General features: G+C 35.8%; 3 protein-coding genes across 7 annotated transcripts; 1 reads left to right on the top strand and 2 right to left on the bottom strand.

Annotated features, from left to right (window-relative positions):
* Positions 1 to 1895: 1895 nt before the first annotated feature.
* Positions 1896 to 5603, top strand: LOC113038602 (probable dolichyl pyrophosphate Glc1Man9GlcNAc2 alpha-1,3-glucosyltransferase). Its single transcript, XM_026196158.1, has 13 exons — positions 1896 to 2120; positions 2322 to 2400; positions 2482 to 2675; positions 2812 to 2918; positions 3025 to 3092; positions 3281 to 3407; positions 3511 to 3614; positions 4042 to 4162; positions 4288 to 4427; positions 4572 to 4711; positions 4785 to 4882; positions 4966 to 5038; positions 5130 to 5603. The coding sequence occupies exons 1-13, from the start codon at positions 2032 to 2034 to the stop codon at positions 5362 to 5364; spliced, it is 1575 nt and encodes a 524-aa protein (XP_026051943.1). The 5' UTR covers positions 1896 to 2031; the 3' UTR covers positions 5365 to 5603.
* Positions 5604 to 6952: 1349 nt separating this feature from the next.
* LOC113038601 (guanylyl cyclase-activating protein 1) lies at positions 6953 to 12422 on the bottom strand. The gene is made up of 5 exons (XM_026196157.1): positions 11438 to 12422; positions 9996 to 10260; positions 9130 to 9279; positions 8370 to 8457; positions 6953 to 8290 (listed from the first exon to the last, which is right to left on the bottom strand). The coding sequence occupies exons 1-5, from the start codon at positions 11467 to 11469 to the stop codon at positions 8151 to 8153; spliced, it is 675 nt and encodes a 224-aa protein (XP_026051942.1). The 5' UTR covers positions 11470 to 12422; the 3' UTR covers positions 6953 to 8150.
* A 168-nt stretch (positions 12423 to 12590) lies between these two features.
* Positions 12591 to 26623, bottom strand: dub (duboraya). Of its 5 annotated transcripts, none has more exons than XM_026196150.1 (8): positions 26473 to 26618; positions 16912 to 16998; positions 15718 to 15804; positions 14341 to 14418; positions 14052 to 14114; positions 13782 to 13961; positions 13032 to 13685; positions 12591 to 12953 (listed from the first exon to the last, which is right to left on the bottom strand). In XM_026196150.1, exons 1-7 carry the CDS (start codon positions 26476 to 26478, stop codon positions 13044 to 13046), a joined length of 1143 nt encoding a protein of 380 aa, XP_026051935.1. In that variant the 5' UTR covers positions 26479 to 26618; the 3' UTR covers positions 12591 to 12953; positions 13032 to 13043. The 5 variants fall into 5 exon arrangements, with proteins under 5 accessions (XP_026051935.1, XP_026051934.1, XP_026051936.1 ...); XM_026196149.1 differs by having other exon boundaries at positions 13042 to 13685; XM_026196151.1 differs by lacking the exon at positions 16912 to 16998 and having other exon boundaries at positions 13042 to 13685; positions 26473 to 26623.
* Between the last annotated feature and the right edge of the window lie 1034 nt (positions 26624 to 27657).

Here is a 27657-nt window from a genome sequence, read left to right as displayed (position 1 = left end):
CTTCACAAGTGGACATTCAACTGGGACTGCCTTGCTCTCAGTTGTTGAACCCCTAAGATTGGCAATAGCAGAATCCAAGTCTTCAGTACATATCCTGCTTTATCTGTCCGCTGCTTTTGACATGGTTAACCACCAGATCCTCCTCTCAACCCTATTGGCAAAGGTCATCTCAGGAACCACACCTAAGTGGTTTGAGTCTTACCTATCAGATAGGTCCTTCAAAGTATCTTGGAGAGGTGAGGTGTCCAAGTCACAACATCTAACTACTGGGGTGCCTCAGGGCTCAGTTCTTGGACCACTTCTCTTCTCTATCTACATGGCATCATTAGGTTCTGTCATTCATAAATATGGCTTTTCATACCACTGCTATGCTGATGACACTCAACTCTACCTCTCATTCCATCCTGATTATCCGACGTTCCGCATCTCAGCTTGTCAAACAGACATCTCTTGCTGGATGAAGGACCATCACCTTCATCTCAACCTTGCCAAGAGAGAACTGCTTGTGATTCCAGCAAACCCATTGTTCCATTACAATTCCACCATCAAGTTAGGCCCATCAACCAGACTCCTCCAAAACAGCCAGAAACCTTGGAGTTATGATTGATAATCAGCTGACTTTCTCAGACAACATTGCTAAAACTGTCTGGTCCTGCAGAATTTCTTTATTCAACATCAGGAAGATCAGGCCCTTTCTTTCAGAACTCCTTGTTCAAGCTCTTTTTCTGTCCAGGCTCAACTATTGCAATGCTCTCTTGGCAGTACTTCCAGCCAGTTCTATAAAACCTTTACAATTAATACATTTTTAATGAGCTAAAAAGAATACACATCACACCTCTGTTTATCAATTTCCACTGGCTACCAATAGCTGCTCGCATAAAATTCAAGACATTGATGTTTGCCTACAAAACCACAACTGGCTCTGTACCCATTTACCTAAATGTATTGCCTCAGACTTGTGTGCCCTCTAGCTTGTGTTCTGCAAGTGAACTTCACTTTATTGCGCCATCCCAAAGAAGCACAGTCACATTTATGGACTTTTAAATTAAATGTTCCCTCATGGTGGAATGACCTGCCCAACTCAATCCGAGCAGCTGAGTGAGTCCTTAGCCATCTTCAAGAATTGGCCCTCTTTATTTGACCCTCTAACTTAAAAAAAGAAAACACACACACACACACACACACACACACACACACACACACACACACACACACATATATATATATATATATATATATATATATATTGCCAAGCAGGTAAAGATGCATTCTGTTAAAGAAAATATATAAAAAAGAAAAGAAAATAATACACAGATGATTCAATTTAACCTTCTTAGTTCCCATAAAAAGAATTTGCATCAACAAACAGAAGAGCCACTAACGAAGCACTTGATTAATTCATTTTGTCTTTTATCAGTATTATCTTTATGACTTCCAAACAAGTCACTGCTAAGTCATATATGTGTAGAGGTACAACTTTGATTTTTTTATTTATTTTTATTGCAGTTGATACTTTGTGTATAAATTAATTATTACCCATTCCATCAAGTATAGGTCTCTGCAGGAAAGTAATAGGAGTTACCAGATCAGGGAGTTTTTACACCATGATACCTGATTGGTTGACATAGTGACGTTAGGTTTAGGGGTGGGGTTGGGTACTGAAATGTCACGTAAAAGGACGATATGTTACTTTTTTTAATGACTGACCAATCACAGTCGTTTGTGATCCCTGTGTTTATACAGTCTATGGTTTAAGGTTTAAACATGAATTTGTAGGGATTACTGGGGCGGATTATTAATTTTCAGATTTAAAGAATTATGCAAATAGGCTATCTCGGGCCACATATAAAACAACGTCCTTTTCTGTTTTTATCCAGTCTATGGTCCTGATACACTTGCCTCTAAGGAGCTGTCGAGTTTCTGAGCCGCCGCGCGCGCCCTGCAGGAGCACATGTTTATGTCAGCAACATTGCGCCACCCAAAGGTTGTAATTCGGCTTTAAGAAATAAAGTTTTCTTTTAGGAAACTGTCATGGCTGCTCCCATGACTAACGATCAGCGCTTTTTTATTGCTCTGGCTCTCGGGGTTTCATTTCTCAAGTGTCTTTTGATAAACGCCTAGTAAGTGTTTATCTCAATTTATCTCACATAATATAAGTTACCTTTTCTCTCATATGATCACATTAAAACGGAAAACCCATTGCTATGTTAGAAGAGCGACCAAATACTCGAGACTCATTCATTCTGTCTTCCTTTTACGAAGAGGAAATGATTGTTTCTCATCACCTAATGCCGAGCAATTTCATATTTATTGTGTTCCAGCCATTCTACGGACTTTGAAGTACATAGGAACTGGCTCGCCCTGACTCACAGTCTGCCAGTATCACAGTGGTATTATGAGGTAGTCTTATGGGTTACATAACTTCTTCAAACAAATACATACGCCGGGTTTAATTTTGTGGTTTATTTTGTATATTTTCAGGCTACGTCTGAGTGGACATTGGATTATCCTCCCCTGTTTGCTTGGTTTGAATATGGACTCTCTCATATTGCCAGGTTTTTTGATAAGGAGATGCTGGTTGTTCAGAACCTGAGTTATGCAAGTCCAGCCACAATCCTGTTCCAAAGACTGTCAGTCATCGTGGCTGATGTGCTCTTCTTTTATGCAGTTAAAGAGTATGTAGCCTCTACATGCCACAATTAGATCCAAAGTAGTTTTTGTGCCTTTGTCTTTTTAGGTTTGAAAGATACTTTTAATGAAAGACGATATTAAATGTTGAATCTGAGATGAAGAACATTTGTACTGTTCTAGATGCTGCAGATGTTTGCGAGAAGACAAAGGAAAGGACCTCCTGGGAAAGCCATCTTTTATCCTGACAGTGTTGTTGCTGTGGAACTTTGGTCTTCTAATTGTTGATCGTATCCTTGGAGATCTGGAACATTGATACATCATGCATGCCCTGATGTGGCTCACACATTCATTTCCCTTACCTGAAATTAATTTCGCTTGACTGAATTCCTGCAGATATTCATTTCCAATATAACGGATTCCTTTTTGGAGTTCTTCTTTTATCAATAGCAAGACATTTCCAGGTATTAACTGTAATTTCTGTTATTTAGTGAGTTTCATAAAGAAGACATAACTAATAATCTCACATTTGAAATGCATTTGTGTTATACATGCTTTTAAATAGAATTTTGTTATATTTTGTCTTATTTGACTTTCTGCAAAGTTCCTTGGAATATGAGTTTCTATCTTGAAAATGATTTTGTGTTAACAGAATAGACATTTTGAAGGAGCCTTGCTGTTTTCAATACTTTTAAACTTGAAGCATATATATCTATACATCGCACCTGCATACGGTGTCTACCTGCTGAGATGTTTTTGTTTCACCCAGAGCAATGCAGGTAATACAGTCTTTATCATCTTTATATGTATTGTATATGTATTTGTGTGTGTGTGTGTTCATAAAGAATGTGTCAAATTCTACATAGAAATCTTGTTTTTCAGATGGATCTGTGCAGTGGAGAAGTTTCAGTGTTATGCGGCTTGTAACTCTAGGAACTATTGTCTTGTCTACTTTCGCAGTGTCATTTGGACCCTTTATAGCACTGGTCTGTTATCAATATATGAACAAAGCTCTTCATATAAACACATACTGTTCAACTGTAAAGTCAGTTTACATTTTTATTCAGCAAGGATGCATTAAATTGATCAGAAGTGGGAGTAACAAGTTTTTAAATTTTTACATACAATTTATCTTTGAATAAATGCTGTTGATTTAAACTTTTGCATTTTATGATATATATATATATATATATATATATATATATATATATATATCATAAAATGCGAAAGTTTAAATTATATATTTAAAAAAAATTATCGAACAATTATTTATAGTAATAATTCACAATGTTATTGTTTTTACTGTTCTTTTGATCAAATAAATGCAGTCTTTGTGAGCATAAATCGATTTGCATTTGTTTTAGTTTATCACAGAGATTCATTGATCAATTGTATTCATCTTTATTCATCAAGGGTCAGCTTCCACAAGTCCTGTCACGTCTCTTCCCTTTCAAGCGTGGTCTGTGTCATGCGTACTGGGCACCAAACATCTGGGCACTTTACAATATAGCAGATAAAGCTTTTTCCATCCTGGGTATGTTCAATAACTCAAACAATTGTGTTGTATTGCTATAGGTTAAACATATATATAAAAAAAAGTATGTTCATATTATGATTTCAACTGATTTTATCCTGATCATTGCTAATGCACTTATTTAGGTGTGAAATTCAAACTGCTTGATGTTAACAAGTTTCCCAAGGCCTCAATGACAGGTGGTCTGGTTCAGGAGTTTCAGCACTCGGTGCTTCCTTCGGTCTCTCCTTTAGCAACCCTTGTTTGTACGGTACTCTCAATATTGGTGAGTTCTTCTTTTTTATGTGTTTTGCTAAATTGGCCTTAATTTCATTCATTGACACATGAATAATTATCAATACAAAAAAGAGAAAATTGATTTCTAGATTTGCCAAGCTCTGATGCATATACCATTTTTGCTCTCTTGCAGCCTGCACTTTTCAGGATATGGCATCGACCTAATGGAGCGAGAGGATTCTTGCGCTGCCTTGTCATCTGTGCCCTTGGATCCTTTATGTTTGGTTGGCATGTGCATGAGAAAGCAATTCTGATGGCCATACTTCCTTTAAGGTGTTCATCTGAAGGTATTCTTACATGAGCACATTCGCCCGCTGACTACTAAACACGGTTTCTTGTTTTTCAGTTTGCTCGCTGTAGAGAGTAGAGAGGATGCCAGGATTTTTCTAATCCTCAGTATAACCGGTCATTATTCTCTATTTCCACTCCTCTTCACAACCCAAGGTACGTTTCCATTCAGAAAAACTCACAAGTGTTTTGCATCATCACTGATTGTAATTCTTAAACATTTCTATTTTTTATTCCAGAGTTGCCCATCAAAATATTTCTCATGTTGCTGTTTACAATCTTCAGTCTCACTTCTTTAAAAACGCTATTCAGGTCTGTTCATTAAACTGGGATTATTGGGCCATTATTGTCTTTTATGTTTGAGCAAAGCATTGGTAATGTGATTCTTCATTTGTTTTTCCAGGAAGGGCGGTGCTCTGTTGAAGCCGCTGGAAGCGATGTATCTCTTGGGCCTGATTCCTCTTGAGCTGATCTGTGAGTTTGTTTACCCGCTGACAGTCTGGAAGAAGACATTTCCCTTCCTCCCGCTCATGCTCACTTCCATTTACTGTGCTCTGGGAGTGACATATGCCTTCATCAGACTATACATTTCACTCCTGACATGTTCAGACAACAGTAAAAAGATGAAAATGCAGTGAGTCGTGTGATTCAGGTGCTGGAGGCTGCTCGTTTCTGATGAGGTGGACAATATTTTTTTATTGGACAAAAATGAATGATTTGTAGCTGATATCTAAGAATTTGTTTGGGGATGGTTTATGGGATATGAGTATCTTGGTACTCAGTTGTTTATTTCTTTTAATAATTTTATAATGTAGCTTATGATACAAATGTTTATTTCTAAAGGTGTTTCTATAAATGTATTTGCTTTGTAACCCTGCCTATGGCCTGCAGTGTATTACTTTGAAATAAAGCTGAAGTCATTTAAATATAAATATTGGACTGAAAAATATAAAATTAAAGAAATATTGCTGAAATAAAAGTACTACAATTACTAAAAATGTAATAAAATTAAAGCAAAACAGAAATACTATAAAAGCTTTTTTTACTATATAAAAGCTAATTTCAAAATGTAATAGTATACAAATAAAACTGAAACTTTTAACCCATTTTATTAATAAGGCAACATAAAAGTTCCATACCAGTTGACATATTACCTGATTCTAAGTACCTCATTGTTTTTCCTGAAATATTTCTAGAGTGAAAATCATCAAATACAGAGATTTGTCACCGTAGGCAAGTGTGAAGTATAGGGTGAAAACAATAATCTCAAAGCTTCATATCGAGGATTTGTGTCTTTCATTAAAAACATTATTTAAAAAAACAAAGAAATCACGAACAGTTCACACTTGTCTTCTTGTGAAGGTGCCAACTCAACATAACAAAAACAGCTGTGGAACTCAAATCATGCTAAATAAAGTCCATATACTGCCTTAGTTCTGGGACCACATTTATAACACAAAATCCATGCCAACGTTCATATTTTATAAAAATCAATCATTGATGTTGAATAGTGCTTATTGTCACTTCAGGTTCTAAGCAGATTTGTGCACTTTTTTTGTGCGTATGCTTGTACACAATCTGAAGGTGCAAAAAAATCTAAATACTGAGAAAATCCCCTTCAAAGTCCACATGAAGTTCTTAGCAATGCATATCACTAATCAAAAATTACGTTTTGTTATATTTACGTTAGGAGATTTTCAAAATATCTTCATGGAACATGATCTTTATCTGATATCCTAATGATTTTTGGCATAAAAGAAAAATTGATAATTTTGACCCATATATGTATTGTTGGCTATTTCTACAATTATACCTTCGCTACTTAAGACTGGTTTTCAGCTCCAGGGTCACAGTTTATAAACAAGGCCCCGGTATCTGGTGTGCATCAACTGAACAATGTTTCACTAGTGATTATCTATTGTATGCTATAATTGCACAATTTAAATTTTGTGTTAGAGATCAAGCCTCAGTCAAGACAAACGTATCTGCTTACTAGTGATGCTTTTAAAATATTTCCAAGAGTAAAAGTCATTTTGTGATTTGCCTGTGCTTTCCAGTGCAAGGGTTCTCCAGAAGACTCAAGACTGGAAAAACAAACACATGCAGACCTCAGAAATATACATTTAAATATGTGCATTACAAATTCAGATTTTTGGGGTCAGTAAGATTTTGTAATGTGTTTTTGAGCATAAAGCTCACCAAGGCTGCATTTATTTGATAAAAATAAAGTAAAAACAGTAATATAGTGAAATACTATTACAATTTAAATTAACAGCTGTGTTGCTTAATTTTTTTGTGTGGAAACTGATACTTTTTGCACAATGTTTTGATTACTTTGATTTTGCATTTGGTCACTTTTGATCAGTTTAATGTGTCCTTACTGAAGATTTTTTTCTCGCAAAATAAAATAGTAAATTAAACAAAATTCTTACCGAACTCAAACCTTTGAATGGTTTGAGTATAGTATATGCAAGTTTGGAATATGGAATTAATAATTGTTAAGACTTTTCGTTTTACTGTTTTGACAGCAAAGTTTAGATCAGCTAAAAAGATGATATATGGAAAATGCATTTAATGAATTTCTTTTGCACCTACAACCACAGCTAACTTTATCAGGTAAGTTTGATACTTTCCCTTGATAAAGTGCTTTATTTGTGATGTTATATCAGTGGTTCTCAACTGGTGGGTCTCAAATGAGAAATGGGTCTTAGGTCTGTTCTGATGGGTCACTGACGGCAAAACAGGCACAACTTCCCACATGGTTAATATAATCAAAGATGTCAGCCTTTTGTGGCCAAATATTGTTTATTGTAATATACAACAATATATAGACTTTTTTTATTTATTTACCGGTACATTTTGTACAGTAAACTTGGGTTGCCATTGGATGTCCTTTATAAAACAGTTGAGAACCACTGCTCTATATTCTATTAATTAATTAATTACATTAATTTCACAGTTTTAAGGGCAATTCAGGCTACGTCGGCAATGTACTGTCTCAGAGTTCACTCTTAGGGCAATATAGTAATGCCATAAACAGTTGATGTGCTCACCTAATGAAAGTCACTAGACACGCGCTCAGTGTTCTCCACTGAGCCTTTCCTTAAAAAGCCCCACATTGCTCACTCCTAAGCCTTGTCAGCAGTTCCTTAGTCTCTTGAAACCCTTATAGCATTAGAAGTTCAATGTTCAGCTGAGGACAGCTCAGATGCAAGGCTTGGTATCTCCACTGGGGTCAGACAGCACAATGCTTGGGTGAAAGTCTTCCCAAAGTTCCCCATGTTTTTCTGTTGAAGAGATCACACAGGTGTGGTGGGAAGCTGCATCTGTTCCTCAAGAGTGGGAATACCAAACTCTGAAATCATTTGGTTTTCAGGTGGGGAATTTTCTGGTTTCTCTGTCCTTAAGTTGACGTTTAACCCACCTAACTCCCATTGATTGGTTTCTGTCGCCCTTCAATAATAATGACCAGGACTGGGGTGAGGTCCATCAATTTCTTCAGCATATCCATAATGTCAGGATGATCTTTGGCTCCTTCAATGAACTCCTCGAGCGTCAGTTCCCCTGAAGGTTTAAGCAAAGAGAGATGTAGAATCTATTTATGTGAATAAATGAGGATTTTCATAAACAAACTGGTTCTCACCTTCTCCGTTAACATCAATCTTTTCAAATATAAGAGCCACTACTTCCTCTGGCACAATGTCACGATTTCTTGTAATGTCTTGTATAGCCTGTTGTAGAACAAAAAAAACATAACTTCAAATCTTTTTAAATAGAAACAGATGAAATTCAATTACAATTTCCCATCTCTAGACCTGCAGCATTATTGTATAAAGTAGTGGAGAAGCCACCCGAGGTCATCTGAACACTATTTCCACTTTAAGAAGTGTCAGTCTCAGAAACCTTTGCACAAGGAAGACAGTTCTGTAACTGGATTAAATCAGATCATCCACAAGTTAAGCAGATTGATCCAGTGTCCATGTTAACCTGACCCGATCTGAAGTCAGGTTCTGTTCTATTTTTGGTTCGTTCACCAAGACCTGATGTGGGAGAAAATATAAATGTAGATAATTCAGTGATTAGCCTAATCAGAGGTTAACATATGTCATCAGTTGCATCCCATGTTATGTACTTATGCACTAATCGGTTACGTTTGTTACCAATGAAAATTCCAACAAGAAAAGGTGCACTTTAAATACCCGGATGATGCACTTAGTGTGTTATTTTGGACACTTCATGGACTCAACTCTCACAGGCTCATCTGTAACTACGTTGTGAAGAGGTCGGGGCTATCAGACTCCAATTATGAATGAAGCACTACATGGTTGAGTACATAATATATTAGGGCATATTATATATTGCATAATGTGGGATACGGTTGTTGGAAATAATTTTTCACTTACAGTAAATATTGTTTCCAATTCATCCTTGTCAATTTTTCCATTGCCATCCTGGTCAAAAAGTTTAAAGTACCATTTGAGCTTCTGGTTGATTTCTCCCTTGAGCATTAAGCTGATAGCAGCGATATATTCCACAAAATTGATGTATCCATCCTAAAGAAAAGGGAGAAAAGAGAGGGGGATGGTTCATATTACAATATTTTTTGTTAGGCTGTTTTAATATGAACAATCCAGCTAAGGAGATCCAGGCAAGATCATCATGTTAGCTTGTTTGTTTTCAATCAGTGTAAGCTTCGTAACATTGTTACATTATAAGCTTTTCTCCTCTAAGCTGTACAGTTTCAGTGTTGTACTTGACTCAACATATCAGTAAACCAATAAAGTGAGCTTGGAAGAATTACAAAACGATATTTCTTATTAAACATCATATATCATATAACCTGCTGTTGAGTCAGTACCGATATAGCAAAATATAACAGTAAAATTAAATGGCCAAAAAATATTGCTAGAATAAAAAATTAATTTAGTTGCTAATATTTCCTTATATATGTTTTTTTTTTTTGTGCTATATTTTCAATTTTAATATATTAATACTGTCTCATTTATGTTTTAAAAATAACATTTTGCACTGACCCAAAATGGAGGTTTTGGATGTATTTTCTTTTTGTAGTATATTTTGAACACCTGTGTAAATGATAAATGGCTTACCACCAGAGTTTAACTTGTTTTACCAATCTGATCTCTGGTGCGAAAGATGATTTGCACAAATGCAGTATTAGATCCATCACAATCCTCAGAAATCACAATGCTGAGACTGATATTACAGTCAAATGTAACCAAGTTAAATCACTTCAAGAATCAATCCTCACCCCATCCATGTCGAAAGTGAAGAACACTTGGTCCACATAACTGTTGGCATCCTCATTCATCCCCTGCAGTCCCAGGATGGACTTGAGCTCAAAAAGTGTGATCAGACCTGATGGAGACTCCCGCATGAATTTGTTATACCAATGGTGCATGTCCTCAGCGAGGATGTCTTCCATACTTGCGTGTGTGTTCCCCATGACCCTCGCTGGTCCTGTGAGCTCCGACTGCGAAGTGCAGACTGGCCTCCAGGATACTGAATGTCTGAACCTATTAGATCCAGGTACCAATAAAAAGCCTTAAAATAACTACTGCTAATGGGATAATGGCAAGGTCTGACTGTTATAGAGTAACTGGCACAGAGTAGAGAATGCTTGTATAAGAGCGTTCAGCCTGCAGATGAACCATTTGTGCGGTCATTGTAGTGCAGAGTGCATCAGAGGCCACCTCACACTTGGCTTTCTTACAGTCCTGGGAGATCTCAGTTATACTGATCCAGCCATCTCTCAATGAAGACTAACTCTTATTTTTACAAAATACGTTTAAAACTTAAATAGGAGTGATAAAATTCTGGTTGATACTGATCATTGTTTTCAAATTATAGCTGACAACATCACATTTTTTCATCACAAATTTGACACAATTTTGGCTAAATATATTTAAAAAAAACTATAAACAATCATTTTAAAGACTGCAAGTAAATATAGGCATTGCAGCATAATACTGTGTATACATAAATTATCTCTGTGTGTGTGTGTGTGTATATATATATATATATATATATATATATATATATATATATATATATATATATAGTGTGTAATTTGCTTGTTAGATTTTTTTTCATATTATGGCTGATAACACATTAAAATTCTATATAATTTTTATAATTATAAAAAAAAAAAAAATCTAGAACTATATATATATATATATATATATATATATATATATATATTACATTTAATGGTATAATAATGGTTTTAAATTATTTGCTTTATGAATTATTATTAAACTTAGTTTATACTAAATTTTTTTAAATTAAATTTAAAAATGTAAATATATATATACATAGACCATTATTTGATAAATTACTGCATAGTTTCTGATCATGCAGAATCAACATAACATTTTATACTTAATGTTATACTTAAGTATATTTTTGTAGGATTTATTGTTTTGCATAATGCATGCATCAATTAAATTGAAAAAAAGAATTATGCAAATAAGATGTTTTGCATAACTAGGTAACATTTTTACAAAAACAGCTAAATCCAAACTTAAAAGGCTCAATCTCTTTAGCTTTGCAAAAAACACAAAAAAATCCTGTTCACTTTCATTTTGTGAATTAAATAGAAATGAAGGGTGAGAAAACTTTTTTTTTTTTTGCAATTCATGAGTAATGGAGTTTAATGCAACACTTGAATGCTAATGCTATTGGTGATCTGACCTGATGATCTCCCAGCCTCGTTTTGTCCACATGCCGATCAGATCACTGACTCTTCTCACTTGGAAGTGGTGGCGAGGGAGATCTGTGCTCTTCGTTAGGGTCTTAATGTGGTTTGTATCCACTGCAGTAAATGGGATTAAGTGACTGCAGTCATGAGCTCAAACGTTCACGGTGAGCATTAGCCTAACCTCTCAACTCTTACTTTCCTGCCATTTCTAAACATCTACCAGTAAATTAAGAGAAGTTTCCTGTCCTGGGATTAGCAGCAGCGACTCAAAACAAAACAAACGAACACATTAATGATCACGGTGCCACACAAGCCAACATAATTATATAAAAACAGTGACGTGATTAGCTCGTATGCTATGCATGCTCAAACCTGAGCAACAGGAGGATCTTACTCATCTTTGGAGAATTATTTGTAAAACATATATTGTCCAATCAGAACAGTAGTAAAGCAAAACGTGAACAAGCTTTAATTCCACCCAACAGTTACTTCTGCAAAAAATCATTTTCAAATTCTCATTGCAATGGTTCTTATCCTCATCAATTTCATATTGTTTATTTTTACACAGTCACACTTTCCCCTGACATTATTAGCAATCAGGACAAACCAAAAAGTGTATTCTAGTATTCTATTTCAGTAAAAGCCACATTAGCAAATCCTTCCACCCCTGACCTTGAATATCTGATTCCCAGGGGTGTTGGACAAGATCCCAGGCCCTATGCATAGGCAGTCCTGATGGGCCCCCTTAGCCCCGCCCCCATGAAAATATCCAGATAAAATAAAATATATTCCAGACTTTTCAAGGGCCCTCTCTTCCAGTCCGATGCCCCTGCTGATTCAAATCCAAAATTAATCTCATCTCTCCTTTCACAACATAGAAAAGCAGCATGATATTTGGGTTCATGCCATAATTAAATATACTAGTTGTTCAGTGTGAATATTAAAACAGAACAGATGCTTAATGAGCGAACTTTAAATGATAATCTGCGCCTCACTAGAGCTTCCATGAGGTCAAACTCAGCACAGATCCCAGAGATGAGAACAGATCTGTGCCCTGATTAGAATAAGATATTTGCACTGAGAAAAAAACACGATTGAAAACGATTTATTTTTCATTCTCCTTTTTATTTTCTTAAGATCAACCATTTCTATTTTTCTTTGACAGGAATACAACTATAAACAAAAACAGAATAAAAAAAAGTCCCTCGGTGGAGACTGTTTCCTATATACAAAAGCATTTCTCAAACCAAACTAATGTGTGAATTCACGCAAGCGGCTCAGAACAGAGGTATCAACTAAATATTAATACAACTGTACAGAAGAGAAAACACTGTTGTTCTCTGCACCTGCAGCTTTCACTTGCTCTTTCAGACGACTCAAATGTTTGAAGTCTGAAACCAAGTTATCCGCATTATTCATCTTCTCCGGATGACTTTGCTTTGGTTAAGAAGTGAGTTCTTCAGCCTGAGACAGATCTGACCTTTTTCTCTATTGAGAGACTTTACGATCCTGCAAAATATCAATAATGAGATCAAATGAGACATTAAGTTAGAGCATGTAACTAGTGTGAAGATGAATATGTCTCACCCTCACTTGCCTCTAATGGTTTACTTCATCCTCTTTCTGTTCCTCTTCTTTCTCATCGGTTGTGTCGGCTTCTGTTTGTGGTTTGACTGGCTCTTCGTGTTTTTCTTCTGTGCTGTTAGCCAGCTGTGGTTCATCTTCACTTTTCTCTTCTTTGTCTTCTGGTTTTATTTTCTCTTCTTTGTCTTCTGGTTTTATTTTCTCTTCTTTGTCTTCTGGTTTTGTTTTCTCTTCTGGTTTTGTTTTCTCTTCTTCGTCTTCTGGTTTTGTTTTCTCTTCTGGTTTTGTTTTCTCTTCTTCGTCTTCTGGTTTAGTTTTCTCTTCTTCGTCTTCTGGCTTAGTTTTCTCTTCTTCGTCTTCTGGTTTTGTTTTCTCCTCTCCCTCTTCTTTTTCTGAAATCACAGTCTCCACTATTTCCTCTGGTTCTGGCTTCTCAGAATCTGTGGCTTTAGTTTCCTGCTCAATCTGTTCTTTAGAGGAGAGAGATTCTGCATCTGGCGAGGTCTTGTGTCCTTCAAACACGTCTCCTTCGTGCCCGTTTGGAGTCGTTCGATCGAGGGTGGGTGTTTTATCCACCTCTTCTCCTCCTTCATCTGCACTGGACTTCCTGTGCCGGCGAGACGGCGGGCGCCGCTTGATGGAATGTCGAGCTCTACCCTGCGCAGATTTAAACAAAAAATGTGAATTTAAACACTGTAACAGTTTTTATTGGTTTGAATTCACTGACATGTGAAATGATACAAAGCCTTAAACCTTGTTGATGCTTTTGAGAACAGTTCCCTCGGCGGTACTCTCAAAGCTGGCAGGAGTCTCCTCTTCTTTAGGTGTGACAGTTGCAGGAGGACTGGAGGGGCTGCCGGGGGAACCGGGGGAGAAGGCCTGCACCGGAAACTTCATCACCCCAGGACCCGTGGGAGAAAGCGTAAGGCTGGCCTGTGTGAATGGGATGGAAAATCACTTTTATTATCTAACGCAATACTGACCTCTGCTCACTAGAGGGAGACATTGCTGCGGACAACCAACCTGCAGTTTCTCAATGAGGGCAGAGTTTCTGTTCTTCCTGGTTGATACTGTTTCAGTTCCTTTCTGAACAGATAAACAATAAATCAGTTTTGTAAATATAAAAAACTTTTAACAATACTCATGTTGAAAAAGCTTGAAAATCTGCATCATTGCTACAACACATTGCATATTTTGAATGTATATGCATTCATCTACTGAGGATAATGTTCTAACTACACTGTAATGAAAGCTAGTTTTATTACTGACAATGTAGGGTTTTTTTTGGAGGTCAATTCCCGGATCTTCTCACCTCATCCTGGCCTTGAACTGCGTCATTACCAGCAGGCAGCGGCAGAGAGCGCGGGGGTCTCCTCCTCACAGGCTTGTTCTGAAACAAGAGCTCAAGCAGCTCAGATCCACATGCCTAAACACGTACATACCTTACTACCACATTACTTCCTCAGAATTCTAATGATCAAAAAAGAATTAAAAAAATTAAATAATAAAAAAATATCTATAATAATAATAATAGACGAAACATTTGAAGAATTAAATAATTAAAATCAAATAAAATTAATAAAATTATATTATTGACAATAATAAAAAATAAACAAAACAATTTAATAGAAATTAATAAAAAAAAAACAGTCACAGTGATAAAACAATACATAATATTAAAATATATATATAGTAGAAATATTATACTCTAACAGAGATAAGAAAAAACCTCACATAAATAATTAAATGTAAATTAAAATAATTAAAATATACCACAAAATCAATACGTAATATTAATTACAAATAATTAATCAATTTATTTTAAATAAAATCAAATAAATAAACATAAGAAAAGAATAAAACTATTTAAAAATAAAAATCAGCTTTAAAAATTACACATGACTAGATCAAACATTAAGATATAGCCATATACAAACTGAAACAGACTTATAACTTATACTTGAGAGTTGGCAGTGAGGAATGTTTAAGAAATACTAAAGTAAACATCAGGGCTTGCAAAGGGGAAAAAGGCAGGAAAGTAGTTATAAAAAAACAATCAAACAGATAACATCTGTCACCTGCATAGACATGTAGCATAGTAGCTCTGCATTGCATAACATTCCCCGTTATTAATATCTGGGTTGCACTTTATTTTACAGTACGTGTACTTACATGTATAGTTTACTTACAGTGTACTTCTATATGAAAGTTCTTTGTAATACAATGTAACTACATGGGGTAAGGTTAGGTTTAGGGGTAGGTTTAGGATAAGTACCTAGTTATTACATAGTTATTGTAATTACTATAATAAGTACCTAGTATGTACATGGGGAACAGGACTGTAAAATAAATTGCTACCAATATCTGTGCTTGAGGATGCCTTCCTTCGGTGTCTGTTTCCTAAGCGATAGAATGACACTTTGTCAAGCTGTTCATGAGAATTTGCATAATCAGTCTTAACATCCACACTAAGCTTGGGGCTAACTGTTTTTTCAAAAGTAATCAATAAAGAGCAGAAAAACTGAAGTTTCAAATCAAAATGGTAAACTTTAAGCATAAGCATTAAAATAATGTTGAAAAGATGAGACGACTTTGTTAAAGTCATGAAAAAAGGAGATGGGAAATATTAGGAAGTTCAAGTGCGAAAGCAGAGAGGATGTGATCATATTCGGATACTATGAAACCTCACCACTTCAGCGTCTGTCATATGGGATACTGGACAACTGAATTTTCCAGCTAGTTCAGCCACAGAGCGCTTTTTTACAACAGAATGCTCCTGAAATAGAAAAATGTTACTGTATGAATAAGAACTAATATTTTTTGTAATATTAATCTTTTTTAATCTTTTCTTTTTCTTTGTAATATTAATCTAAGGCATAACAATCCATGACAAAGCACTCTAAAAATCAATTTATTAACTGTAAAATCACCTGCCACATTTATAAATACATAAAACTAATTTTATTAAACATGTATGAAAACACACTCAATATTGCAAAGGGCAAAGCAACACCTTATATTAGAGGAGTTTAGTTTAGCTTTGACTTTTTAATCTTCTAGTAAAGATTTTCTAATTACAAGCCACTAGGTTCTGTTATGCAGAGAAAATGTCTCGTTTTCAGCACAGGAAACCACAGTCGTAAATGCTCATTTGAGCAAGAGTGTATTTCAAAAGGAAATCTATGAGAACGTGTTTTTGGAGCCATGCAAGCTTCCTCAGGGGGACACACAGGCTCAGTGGGAGATGACTTCAGCCCGCTGTTATCATTCCCGTCTCAGGCTCTTCCATCTATGACCATTAGCACTCTCACTATCAGTGAAGGGAAACCAGTGCTGCCTTGTCAAAAGTGATGTTTTAGAGCTGAGGCAATGTCTATGAACTTACACGACTGGTTGTTTTCAAGACGTTCAGTCTCAGAGCATCGTGGGAACCCACTAACACTAAGCTGCATGCAGTCTATACCTTACAGGAAGTTGGTTATACAATGATGAGGCAACTTAAGATAAGACTGAAGAACACATGAAGAGTCAAAAACAGGAAGGGTGCTTGAGCAAGCCAAACACGACTGAACAAAGTTAATTATGAATAAAACTTTTCTAATAAAGTTTCTCAGTCTGCAGGTACAGTTTTTTTTTGTAACATTTTACTTAAAGCCTTTTGGTATAAGGAATTATAATGCGTTATTAAGTTGAAAATGTATTATATTTATTCATAATGTTTGTTGTAATACATGATTTCTTGTAAAAAAAAACAACAACAAAAAAACATTTTAAATGCATAATGAAACAATGAATTGATAAGTGTTATAATGCATTAACTGTGGTTATATTATAATGTATTCATTATTAATGGATTGTATATTCGGATACTATGAAACCTCACCACTTCAGCGTCTGTCATATGGGATACTGGACAACTGAATTTTCCAGCTAGTTCAGCCACAGAGCGCTTTTTTACAACAGAACGCTCCTGAAATACAAAAATGTTAGTGTATGAATAAGAACTAATATATTTTGTAATATTAATCTAAGGCATAACAATCCATGACAAAGCAAATTTATTTCAAATCAATTTATTAACTGTAAAATCACCTGCCACATTTATAAATACATAACACATTTTCTTAAACGTATGAAAACACAATATTGCAACAGGCAAAGCAACACCTTATATTAGAGGAGTTTAGTTTAGCTTTGACTTTTTAATCTTCTAGTAAAGTATAACTGTGGTTATATTATAATGTATTAATTATTAACGGGATTGTGCAATGCATTAAAATACTAATTTTAAAATGCATTATAAATAAAGGCTTTAAAGAGTTAGTTCACCAAAAATGAAAATTCTGTCACTAATTACTCACCCTCATGTCGTTCCAAGCCCATAAGACCTTTGTTCATCTTCGGAACACAAATTAAGTATATTCATATTTTTGATAATAATAATAATTTTGTTTCATTGTTTACGTTCAGCATGCGCACGCTGTCTATTAAATGTAAACTATCACTGATTACGTTGATTACGTTCTGGGATACTCTCCTAAATGGTGGAAGACGATAACTTGGAAAGAAGAATGGTTGAATAAATGATGTTATGATTGCTTTCTTTGACCTTAAAAAGTATTCTCGTAGCTTCATAAAATTCCGGTTGAAGTGCTGATGTCACATGGACTATTTCACCGATGTCCTTGATACGTTTCTGGACCTGGGAACATCACAGTTGCATTGCGGTCTACGGAGCTCTCAGATTTGATCAAAACGATCTTAATTTGTGTTCCAAAGATAAACGAAGGTCTTACGGCTTAAGTGTTATGTTTATTTAAAACAATGCTGGCTGTCAAATTGATAATTGAATTATTTTTTTATTAAATATTGTTTTATTTATAATAGATTTTATTATTATATACACACAACCATTAGATCAGATACCAGGTTGCAACAAGTGACTGACTTTAGAAGTGAGTAATTTAATCATTCACTCGACCGATTCGATCAAAAACGCTCATATATCCAGAACAAAACGTGACTACTGTCTTCATGAGTGAGTCATTAAAAATGATTCAAAAACAACAGATTCAATAACTCAACTAACTCTAAAACACTTTCATCTAAAAATGAAACACTCTAAAGAGGTCTTGTGCAGAGATGTGCTATGCTTCTACTGTGACATAGTTTAAAGTAAAATATGTTAGTCGATATGTTGTCAATATTAAATTGTAATTATATACTTTAATATACTTTTAAACCCTTTTAATATGTAAATGTATTAGGTTAAGATTTGAACCCGAATCTTCACTTATACACTCAAATATGTCAAGCTAACACAAAGAACTATACAATTCTTTAAAATTATTTTCGTCTTGTCTATTTAAGCCTGGTAGCAATTTAAAAAAAATGTAGGCACATGACAGCTAACTGCTTATTAAAAAAGCCAAATAAGACCTGGTAAACACCTGGTAACTTAATGCATTCAGGCCTACATTTATTAAAAAAAAAAAAAAAAAAAAAAAAAAAAATCTCTTTTGCCCAGCCTCTTTCTGTCTGCTGCCCATGTGTTCCAGCTCCACTAGATCCAGTCGTCTGTACGATAAGAGCATTCCATCATGACATCATTCGCCCTATTTAGTGCCCCAGAAAAAAGCTTGTTCTGTCAAATAGCCTGTTACCATTTTAAATCTAGGCATGTTTACGATTCACTGATATATCAATGCAACCCTCAAAATTTGATATTCCATGTTTCTAAATAGCAGTAACTCGTAACAGAAATATATTCAAGCAGTTTATCTCATAGCAGGCAGTTAGACATCTGACCCCTAGAAACGTTCACAGACAAATTGAGAAATTTATGCTAACCGCCAAAAACAACATGGGAAGATGACGAGGACCTGCCCCAGAGACCGAACCGCTCCCAGAGCAGAGCTCCCATGCCTGACACACAACATAAGAGCATGCTTGCCATTTTTAACAACAGCAACTGAAAAAACACTGATTTCCTTCATCCAGTTCCCCTCTATAATCACATTTTTGGTTTTACAGTAGATAACATGAAACATAATCTGGCTTTTTGCATCTCTGCAGGAATATTTTAGAGAGAAATATGTTTTTGCTGTTAATTTACTCGCCCTCAGGTCATTTAAGACGTAGGTGACATTCTTTCTTCAATAAAACAATAAAGATTTTAGCTGAAACGGTCATCCCTGGTGATTTATAAAATGCAAAATAAAAATGTAAAAATTACAATGATATGCATGTACGACTGACACTGTTGTTGTTTCCAAAAAGATTGACACTTCAGCTATACCAACATACAAGCATACAAATCTACCATTTTGATGAAAAAGCCACCTTCTGCAGACAACAAAAGTGTCTATATGAGGTCATCCTTAAAAATATTTTGGTTTGCAGTAACAGTTAAAATTTTTTACAAAAAGGGTCGGTAGGTAGGTCTAAATTCAAGTTTAAATTCATTACGTAGTTATGAATTTAAACAAATTAGTATATCGTGACATCACTGACTGGGTCTTCTACCCGTGCCTTTGGGCGCATCATTGCAAACCTCAATTTGATGCAGACTATATAGACCACAAACAAATTAAAATCTTTGTCAAAAACATGTTTATTGCATGAATTTCAGGTGAGACAAAAAAAAAATTGGTACTGTTATACTGTTTTACTTGCATCCACCGCTACGATGCAACCTACAAATGAGAGACCGTTTACTTTGCTTATTTGGGTTGTCACTTTTGTGAAAAAAAAAATCCTATTTGATTTTTAGAGACGTGTTCATCGAATCGATTGTAAAATCGATTTTGCATGTCTAAATACGTTTTATACAGCAAATAACACCAAATAAAGGTAAATCCACGGACAACAGGCAGGACGAATGTAAAGTTTCAATATATTGGTAAAGACCAATATTGCTGATGATTTATTGGCGTGAAGTTACGTGCACAATGACAAACGAGTGCAACATTCTCGAAAAACAATAACCGGAGAGGACTGCCATGATGCAAAACATTTACTGCAGGCTTCAACATGGCTGTGTTTACGATTAGAAATGTCAATAACAACAACAAAAAAATTGCATTCGTGGGCCATTCTAGCCCGAATCTGTATCTGTATGCATGAGACTGTCTGAATACTGGCAGAAAAAAAACCTGAACGCACTCCAAGAGAAGGTCATTAAAATCAATTTCCTATTTTTGTTTGTTAAACTTGTGTTGGTTGGTCCAATCGATTTGTGAAATAGATTTTCGAACAGTGACAGTCGACATGGTCAAGGTTTTAGATTAGACGGGAGAAGGGATGGGAAAAGATCCAGAACTTCGTGCCAAGTTAAAGCGGTGTCGAGCTGTTTTAATGTATTTTTTAGATGTATTACGGTGCCCGAACCCGTATGACTTTGAACAGCGTCCGCGAACATTTTGTTTTGCAGCTGCAGCCATCATTACCAAGCGAGAACCGTTGACTCTGACAGTGAGTGAGAGTATGAGACGAAGCGAACGCACAGGCCATAGTGTGACATCCGTGTAAACACAGATGACGTCAAGGTTTTATTATTTTTTTTAATAACGTAGCCTTCGTTTGTATCTAGGCCTAGGCAATTTATATATTTACAATACTTAATAAAATATCATTAATATTATTGTATTGCTTTTGTATTAGTTGTTTGAAGAGAAAAAAAATGGTCAGTCTTAATACAAATTTACAACTGGCAAATTGGTCGGACTAAAAGCAAAAAAATAAAAAATAATAATAATTTTAAGCCTAAATTGACAGGGTCGGTCGGGTTATGGCAAACAAGAATATTTTTAAGGATGCCTGAGAGAAAGCAATAGGATAACATTCGCTTCTTTACACAGACTACCGTATTTTCTGGACTATAAGTCGCACTTTTTTTCATTTGGCTGTTCCTGCAACTTATAGTCAGGTGCGACTTATTTATCAAAATTAATTTGACATTAACCAAGAGAAATGAACTAAGAGACATGAACCAAGGGAAAACTTTACCGTCTACAGCCACAAGAGGGCGCTCTATGCTGCTCAGTGCTCCTGTAGCCTACACTGAGCAGCATAGAGCGCCCTCTCGCGGCTGTAGACGGTCATGTTTTCTCTTGGTTCTTGGTTATAAATAAATGCGACTTATTTTTTTCCTCATCATGACGTATTTTTGGACTGATGAGACTTATACTCAGGTGCGACTTATAGTCCGAAAAATACGGTAATCGATTTGACTTCATAAGACCTCAATATGTCACGAGTCGCAGATTAATTGTTGGTTTTTGTATCTGCTTTTTTAACTCATAAAATGAAGGCGCCTCTTGGCTAGCATATGATAAATCACCAAGGACCACCGTTTTCACAAAAACTGTGTTCTATTGAATAAAGTCTTGGATGGTCTGAGGGTGAGTAAATAAGCAGCACCTTTTCATTTTTGGGTAAACTATGTCTTCACATGGACATAAATGACAAATGGTATGGTCTTTACTTTTGGAAGGTTTAATGCAGACGCAGTGTATATCTCACATGTTGAGTACAGGGCACTGAGCTCATTACTACTCATTTTAGGAAGGGTGTGGGCAGCTCTTCCCATGAGACCCAGTGGGTGGTAAGATTTACAGCATATGTGTGTGAGTATGGGTGGCTAAGGGTGTGTGTGCCCCACAGCTGTGCCTTTGCACACATTTAACACAAACACACACACACACCTGCAGAGATGACCCCTGAAGATGACATCACTGCTGCAATCACCACTAATAGTTTCTTCAACAATTTTACTACCTCAATAAACACTGTTAGCAACAAAAGACATATTCCTTCCAATGCTTACTTAATCTTTACAAGAGTTGGCAGCAGTCATATGACACAGAGTGAGTAAACAATGCAACAAACATAATCAGTTCAGCATGAGCCTTTCTTCATCTCCAAAACAGAGGCATGATTATGATGACACACGCTTTTAAACTGCACTGCAGAGCTGGAGCAAGAATCAGCTCATGAAGCATAAGGCCGTCATGAGTGTGGGAGCAGTTCCGTGTGAAAAAACATCTAAGTTAGGCTCTCGGGTATTGGTCTGCGTTTCCTCTACAATCGCTTCAGCCACATTGTTACAAGGGGAATTTTGTCAGTGGCAACAAGAGAGGCAGTCTCTCTTAAAAAAAAAAAAAAAAAGAAAAGAAAATTTCAAGCAACACTTTCAACTGATCAAGTGGATTTTTGCATTGTAACAAAATATGCTAACACTTTAGTATAGAGAGTTCTCACTATTAACTAGTTGCTTATTAGCATGTCTATTATTAACATATTGGCTGTTTATTAGTACTTATAAAACACATATTCAGCATGACCATTCACTGTATCAAATAAATTAAACTTAAGAGATATTTCTTTAAAAACATTACAAATCTTACTGACCCTAAGCTTTTCAATAGAGCCTTTCACATGACATGTTTTTTTGTTATAAATGCTAATATAACCATACAAAAATTTTCTTATTTCAAGTATCATTTTATGTCCATATGGTGTTGCATCTGTCCTTAACCCGGAAACTGTGAAAACATCAAATGTGACTGAAACATTACAATTATTTTGTTAGAGAAATAATGAAACTCAACCCAAACACGCTCCTCATTTCAGAAGTCCACCAGCACACGCTGCTGAGAAATTGGAAAGTGGAAAATGGAATCTTATTAGTGTCCCACAAAGAAACTGTTGTATGTCTGAGGGTTGAAGGACATGAGGAAGCAGCCATGATTCAATTTACACTGAAATTCATCCCTTAATATGGAAGGATGCACATGGAGGAAAGAGAAAACTTGTTTTACAGAGGGCCGTGAATGCAGACACTTCTATCTACATAAACTCAACCTTGTGTGATTTTGCTCTTCAAAACATGTCAGAATTCACTTTATAATGTAGAGGTACAAACTGCATTCTCAGCATTGCTGCATGGGATGCACAGTGGGAATAAGTACAAAGAAATTCATAACAAAGCAAATGAGAGGTCAACTCAAAAGATGTATGTCCTAGCCATTGTCCATCTCATTGGGCAGCTGGATTGGTGCAGGACCCTAGTTGTGATTTGCTGTATGCTTGCAGGCTCTCATCTCAATATCTGACTGTGACACTGTAACAACATTGAGTGCTTAATGGCACCACAAGAACGAGCACAAAGCCAATTCTCAACTAGGGGTGCTCCGATCACGATCGGCCGATCGTTAATGCGCATCTCGTCAGTAAAGCCGGTTCTCTAATCAGCGGTTAATTCCATCAGGTGCGTGATTTCACATAGAGCACCTGTTACTACACAGAGCTGTTGTTAATAGAGAAGATGCGCAAATCCACTTCATTTTCGACGTTTTTTGGCGCATCTTCTCTATTTTTATTTTTCTATTTTTTTCTATCTTCTCTACGATCGGCCAATCGTGATCGGAGCACCCCTATTCTTAACTACCATCTTTCCTGAGCTGGAATGTCAAATTCAATACCATAACGGTTATCCAAGTTATATATTTTATCCAATGGCACTAATATTTGAGGTTTGTTATACCCACAATAATGCAAGGTTGCATGTTATGTACAACAAAATCACACATTTTTGCACTTGTTTAGAGTATTTTTATGGCCTAAAGTCACCATTTCTTTATTAAAGGCAGGAGAGTTCTAGGACAATCATGTTCACGTAGAGTGATCTCTATCCAAAAGTGCCCCAGTACTATGACTTCATATACTGGCTCAGAATACTTGGAGCGGATGGTGTGCTGGAAAAGTCAAGGCTTCGCAAAACACTCTGGTGCGAGTCAGTGAGTTATGATGACGGATTCCACCTCTCACCCAGATCCCATCAGAGTCCAGTCTACAAAATAGACATCCACTTCCTGTGACAGGACAACCTGCATCCACTTGACATTATCTGACGAGGTCTCATTGATTGTAATGACTATGAACCAAGCAACTCTTCAAATTCATGACATGGAAAAGACACTGTGTCTTGCACTAAACATTTACATCACTTGCAAATACTCCAAATGAAGTTATGACCCTGAATTTTGAAGGGTAGCTGGGACAAGTTCACACCCAAATGCTCTCACAGTCTCCCAGCACAGAATTCTTCATGAGGTAATGGATGATCGCTATCTTAAATGCACAGAACACTCTCCATTATGAAAAACAAACCAAATATACAAGTATTTCGGGGAGGAAGCTTGTTGTAGTTGGTTAATGTCACATTGCAACAACATTTCCCTTCTTCAAATTGCTCTGTCTCATCTATGAACACACTCTGTGGTTGCGTACCGCTCTGACAAAAGAAGGCCGTTGCCCTAACAGCTGCTGAGGTGGGACTGACACTGACCCGCATGCTCACATAGCTGACATTCAGAAGATAATCAACTTAAATATCCCGACGTCCATGCGGTTCAGCGCTCTGAGAGTCAGTATGACCCAACACGAAGCTGTGAAACGGACAAGCTTACAATGAAGTCAATCCAGTCTTCACAACTCCTCTTGCAGCCAAGATTTTTGTTTAATGTTTAAATGTGATTCAGTTCACAATATATTTACAGAGAATGGTTCCTATGGCTTAAAGTATGCAAAAGTTGACGATCATGATAAAATGAGTTTGTATCTTGTCTATTATATGAGCAAACAAACCACAATGTAATTTTCCGAAACAGACAACAGAAGCACATCATGCATACTGCAGTCAGTTGTTTTGTATGTTATACACTCACTTTCCAAGCAGCAGCACATTAAATTTAGCTTGAATTATTACGCTATATTATTGTGCAACACCATAACGTTCTCTCAGCATGCATGATCAGTAATTAAAAAAAAACATCTAACATGATAAAGCACCAAATACAGCACAGTATTAATGTTGATGAGGGACTTTAAACCATTAATTGTTTCCAGTTGCAGATTCATTTGCATGAAAAAAAGAACTGCATTAAATATGAATAAACATTAAGCATATTAAATAATACACTTAATTTTTAAATAATACATTTTAGACAAAATTATCTGTTGGGTTTGTAGGCATTTATTTTGGTATGTTCAACTCAAAAAAATCATTGCTATTTAGAGATTTTATTAAAATAACAAAATTGGAAAAGTATCTGAATTATGTATGGCAGCTTCAGTGGGATATATTATATAGAGCCTATGTAAGTCACAGTATAAAACCGTCTAACCTATTGGAACATTTTTAAATTTGCCCACAAGCCAGTAAAAAAATAGCAAGTTGTCAAAGCTCTTTTTTTTTTTTTTAAAAAGCAGTCTATATTTAAGCCAGTTGTTTTTCTTTGATCACTTAAAAATGTTCAGAGATTGAAAAGGTGGTTTGAGTATTCAGCCACTTAATTAATCACAAACTATGCTGAAATCAATTGTCAAAAAAGCCTCTAATCTGCAAACACAAGCACGGGGTCCACCATCCAAACCCGCCATTTTAATCTGTCATTTAAGGTTACACCACTTCCTGTGTCAGTTAGCTCGCTGCCATTCCAGTCATACTTTCTTTCTAACTCGAGAGACATGTAAGTGAGGCAGTGTCAAGTCAACAGGGTTCTCTGGTCAAACACAATTGTATGCGTTACTGGCACAAACACAACAACAAAACTGTTGGTAATGATAGCCGCCTCTGCAAACAGGGTTATGTAAATGGAGGTTTGCAGGTGGCTTGGCCGATCTGAATGACATCGCCACAGCTTTGCTTTATTCATCTTTCACCCACTGACTCCAAACTCACATATGACTCAAACACATGCTGAGAGTGTTTATGTGGAATGTAAACCGTTATCTCTTAACCTTGACAGCACATATTTTAAAGAATAATGAATCTGTCTATAGTAATATATATGTATATATATACATTAAAATGATTCAAACCTGCACTAACAATAATTTAAACCAAACGTGTCTTAAATTAAAAACTATAAAACGTGAAAACAAACATATTATGCATACAGTGGAGTACAAAAGTCTAATTCAAAGCCTAATTTTAACCTAAAAGATACGTTTTAGAATTTTCAAATTGTAATCAGTTTTTCAAAAAAAGTGTGAAGTTCATGCAGCTTTAGTGCTGCTAACACTAAAGCAAGGTGACAAACCAATAAATAGAAAATAGCCTACTGAAATGTTTCTGTATTTTTATTTTTTAGATTTGCAAAAAAATTGCTGATATCATTAATAATGAAAATGTATTCAACAAGAAAACGAAAACAGACTATAGTCTAAATCAATTAGATCTATGACATCTCTTATGGCTGCTGCTTTGCCATCTTGAATCATCTCGTGGCATCTCATAGACTGAAATGCAACAAGTTTTGGTTTACTTTGTAGCAGACAATGTGTGAAGAGCATTAAATGAAATAAACTTGAAAATAAAAAAAGAAAGAAACAACAACAACAGTATTTTGAAGCGCAAGCACAGAACATATTATCATACCTCCATTTTACAGCGGTTTTAACGTGTTCTCGATGTCTTGTCGCAGTTTTGATGTGACACTTGCTGAAGTACACGCGCGCTCTCTCTCTCTCTTTCCTTGCACGAGCGCGCTCGCTCTCGCTCTCTCGATCTCTCTCTCACACACACACACACACAAGTCAAGAGGGTGGTCGTTAGTTATATTTAGGTCTGACTCTTACAACATTTCCATGGTCAAAAGATTGTGTCATACTCTGCTAAAAAAGCTGTTGCAGTGAAATGACCTGCAGTTTCTTACGTATTTTGCCATGAAACTCATATCTGTGCTGTGTGTGCTGAAAATACCGTTATTACCAAGGTGCACTTACATTACTTTTTTTTTTTTTATTAATGTTTCACAAAGAACAGCACTTTCACAAATATAATTAAAATTGTGCTGATTTCATGAAGACCCAATACATATGTTTTCTACACACAGCTGTTCTATTCTACATTGAGCATGTCGCCCCCTGAAGGGCGGAGCCGTATTTACATCACATGCCAAGGAATGGACAAAACTATACACAACTAGCACCACCAATACATCGATGTTTTAGTTATTTTTCAAAGCTTAAGACACTTTATAGTGTAAAAGTTCACCTTTAAAAACATTAAATAAAAATCTCAGAAACCGTCTAAGTGTGTTTCAAGATAACTTAAAATGACAAAACATAAAACAGGGCTGTGTTGCATGGTGCAGAAGTGTGTGGTCACAGAAACAAAACAGCTTTATTGCAGCAACAGAGGTTAGAAACACATTTCTTACATATAGACTAACAGATCAGCCTCAAAAACCACTGGTACTGTTGGGATGAAGAGGCTAAACGAAAACAAAAAACGTTAAGTAAATGCATGAAAATGCCTGTAATTACAGCTGGAGTGTTTGAATTTGGTCTGTTAACATCTACACGATATTGACAGTTTCTCATATCAATGATTATTTTAAAAGAAAAAGATTCTAAAAGACAAAAGTATTAGCCTCTGAGCTTTTAAAATATCCAAAGATGTTGTTATTGCTTGGTGACTAACAGTTAATTTGATTACAATCCAAGTCTAAGATTTTGAGGCATAACCTGTGTTGAGGCAGAGGATGTGCTTTTTGCAGAATGCAACGTAATGGGAGGAGCTTCAGTAAGGGAACAATGGTGTAGTGATAGCTAATACTTC

The sequence above is a fragment of the Carassius auratus genome, chromosome 21 (assembly GCF_003368295.1).
Source record: "Carassius auratus strain Wakin chromosome 21, ASM336829v1, whole genome shotgun sequence".
NCBI classification, from domain to species: Eukaryota; Metazoa; Chordata; class Actinopteri; order Cypriniformes; family Cyprinidae; genus Carassius; species Carassius auratus.
Note: the sequence above shows the minus strand (reverse complement) of the source record. Positions and strands in the feature narration are given on the sequence as shown.

Bases quoted from the DNA above. Each gene is read 5' to 3' on its own strand.
- LOC113038601 (XM_026196157.1), bottom strand. From the start codon at position 11,469: ATGTGGACAAAACGAGGCTGGGAGATCATCAG. The intron at 10,261-11,437 runs GTCAGATCACCA...TGGATCTAATAG, and splicing joins CGAGGCTGGGAGATCATCAG to GTTCAGACATTCAGTATCCT. The intron at 8,458-9,129 runs GTAAGTGAAAAA...GTTCTACAACAG, and splicing joins AATTGGAAACAATATTTACT to GCTATACAAGACATTACAAG.
- LOC113038602 (XM_026196158.1), top strand. From the start codon at position 2,032: ATGGCTGCTCCCATGACTAACGATCAGCGCTTTTTTATTGCTCTGGCT. The intron at 3,093-3,280 runs GTATTAACTGTA...TTGTGTTAACAG, and splicing joins CAATAGCAAGACATTTCCAG to AATAGACATTTTGAAGGAGC. The intron at 4,163-4,287 runs GTATGTTCAATA...GCACTTATTTAG, and splicing joins TAAAGCTTTTTCCATCCTGG to GTGTGAAATTCAAACTGCTT.
- dub (XM_026196150.1), bottom strand. The intron at 14,115-14,340 runs GTGAGAAGATCC...TTATCTGTTCAG, and splicing joins CAGTTCAAGGCCAGGATGAG to AAAGGAACTGAAACAGTATC. The intron at 13,686-13,781 runs GTTTAAGGCTTT...AAATCTGCGCAG, and splicing joins TTCTCAAAAGCATCAACAAG to GGTAGAGCTCGACATTCCAT.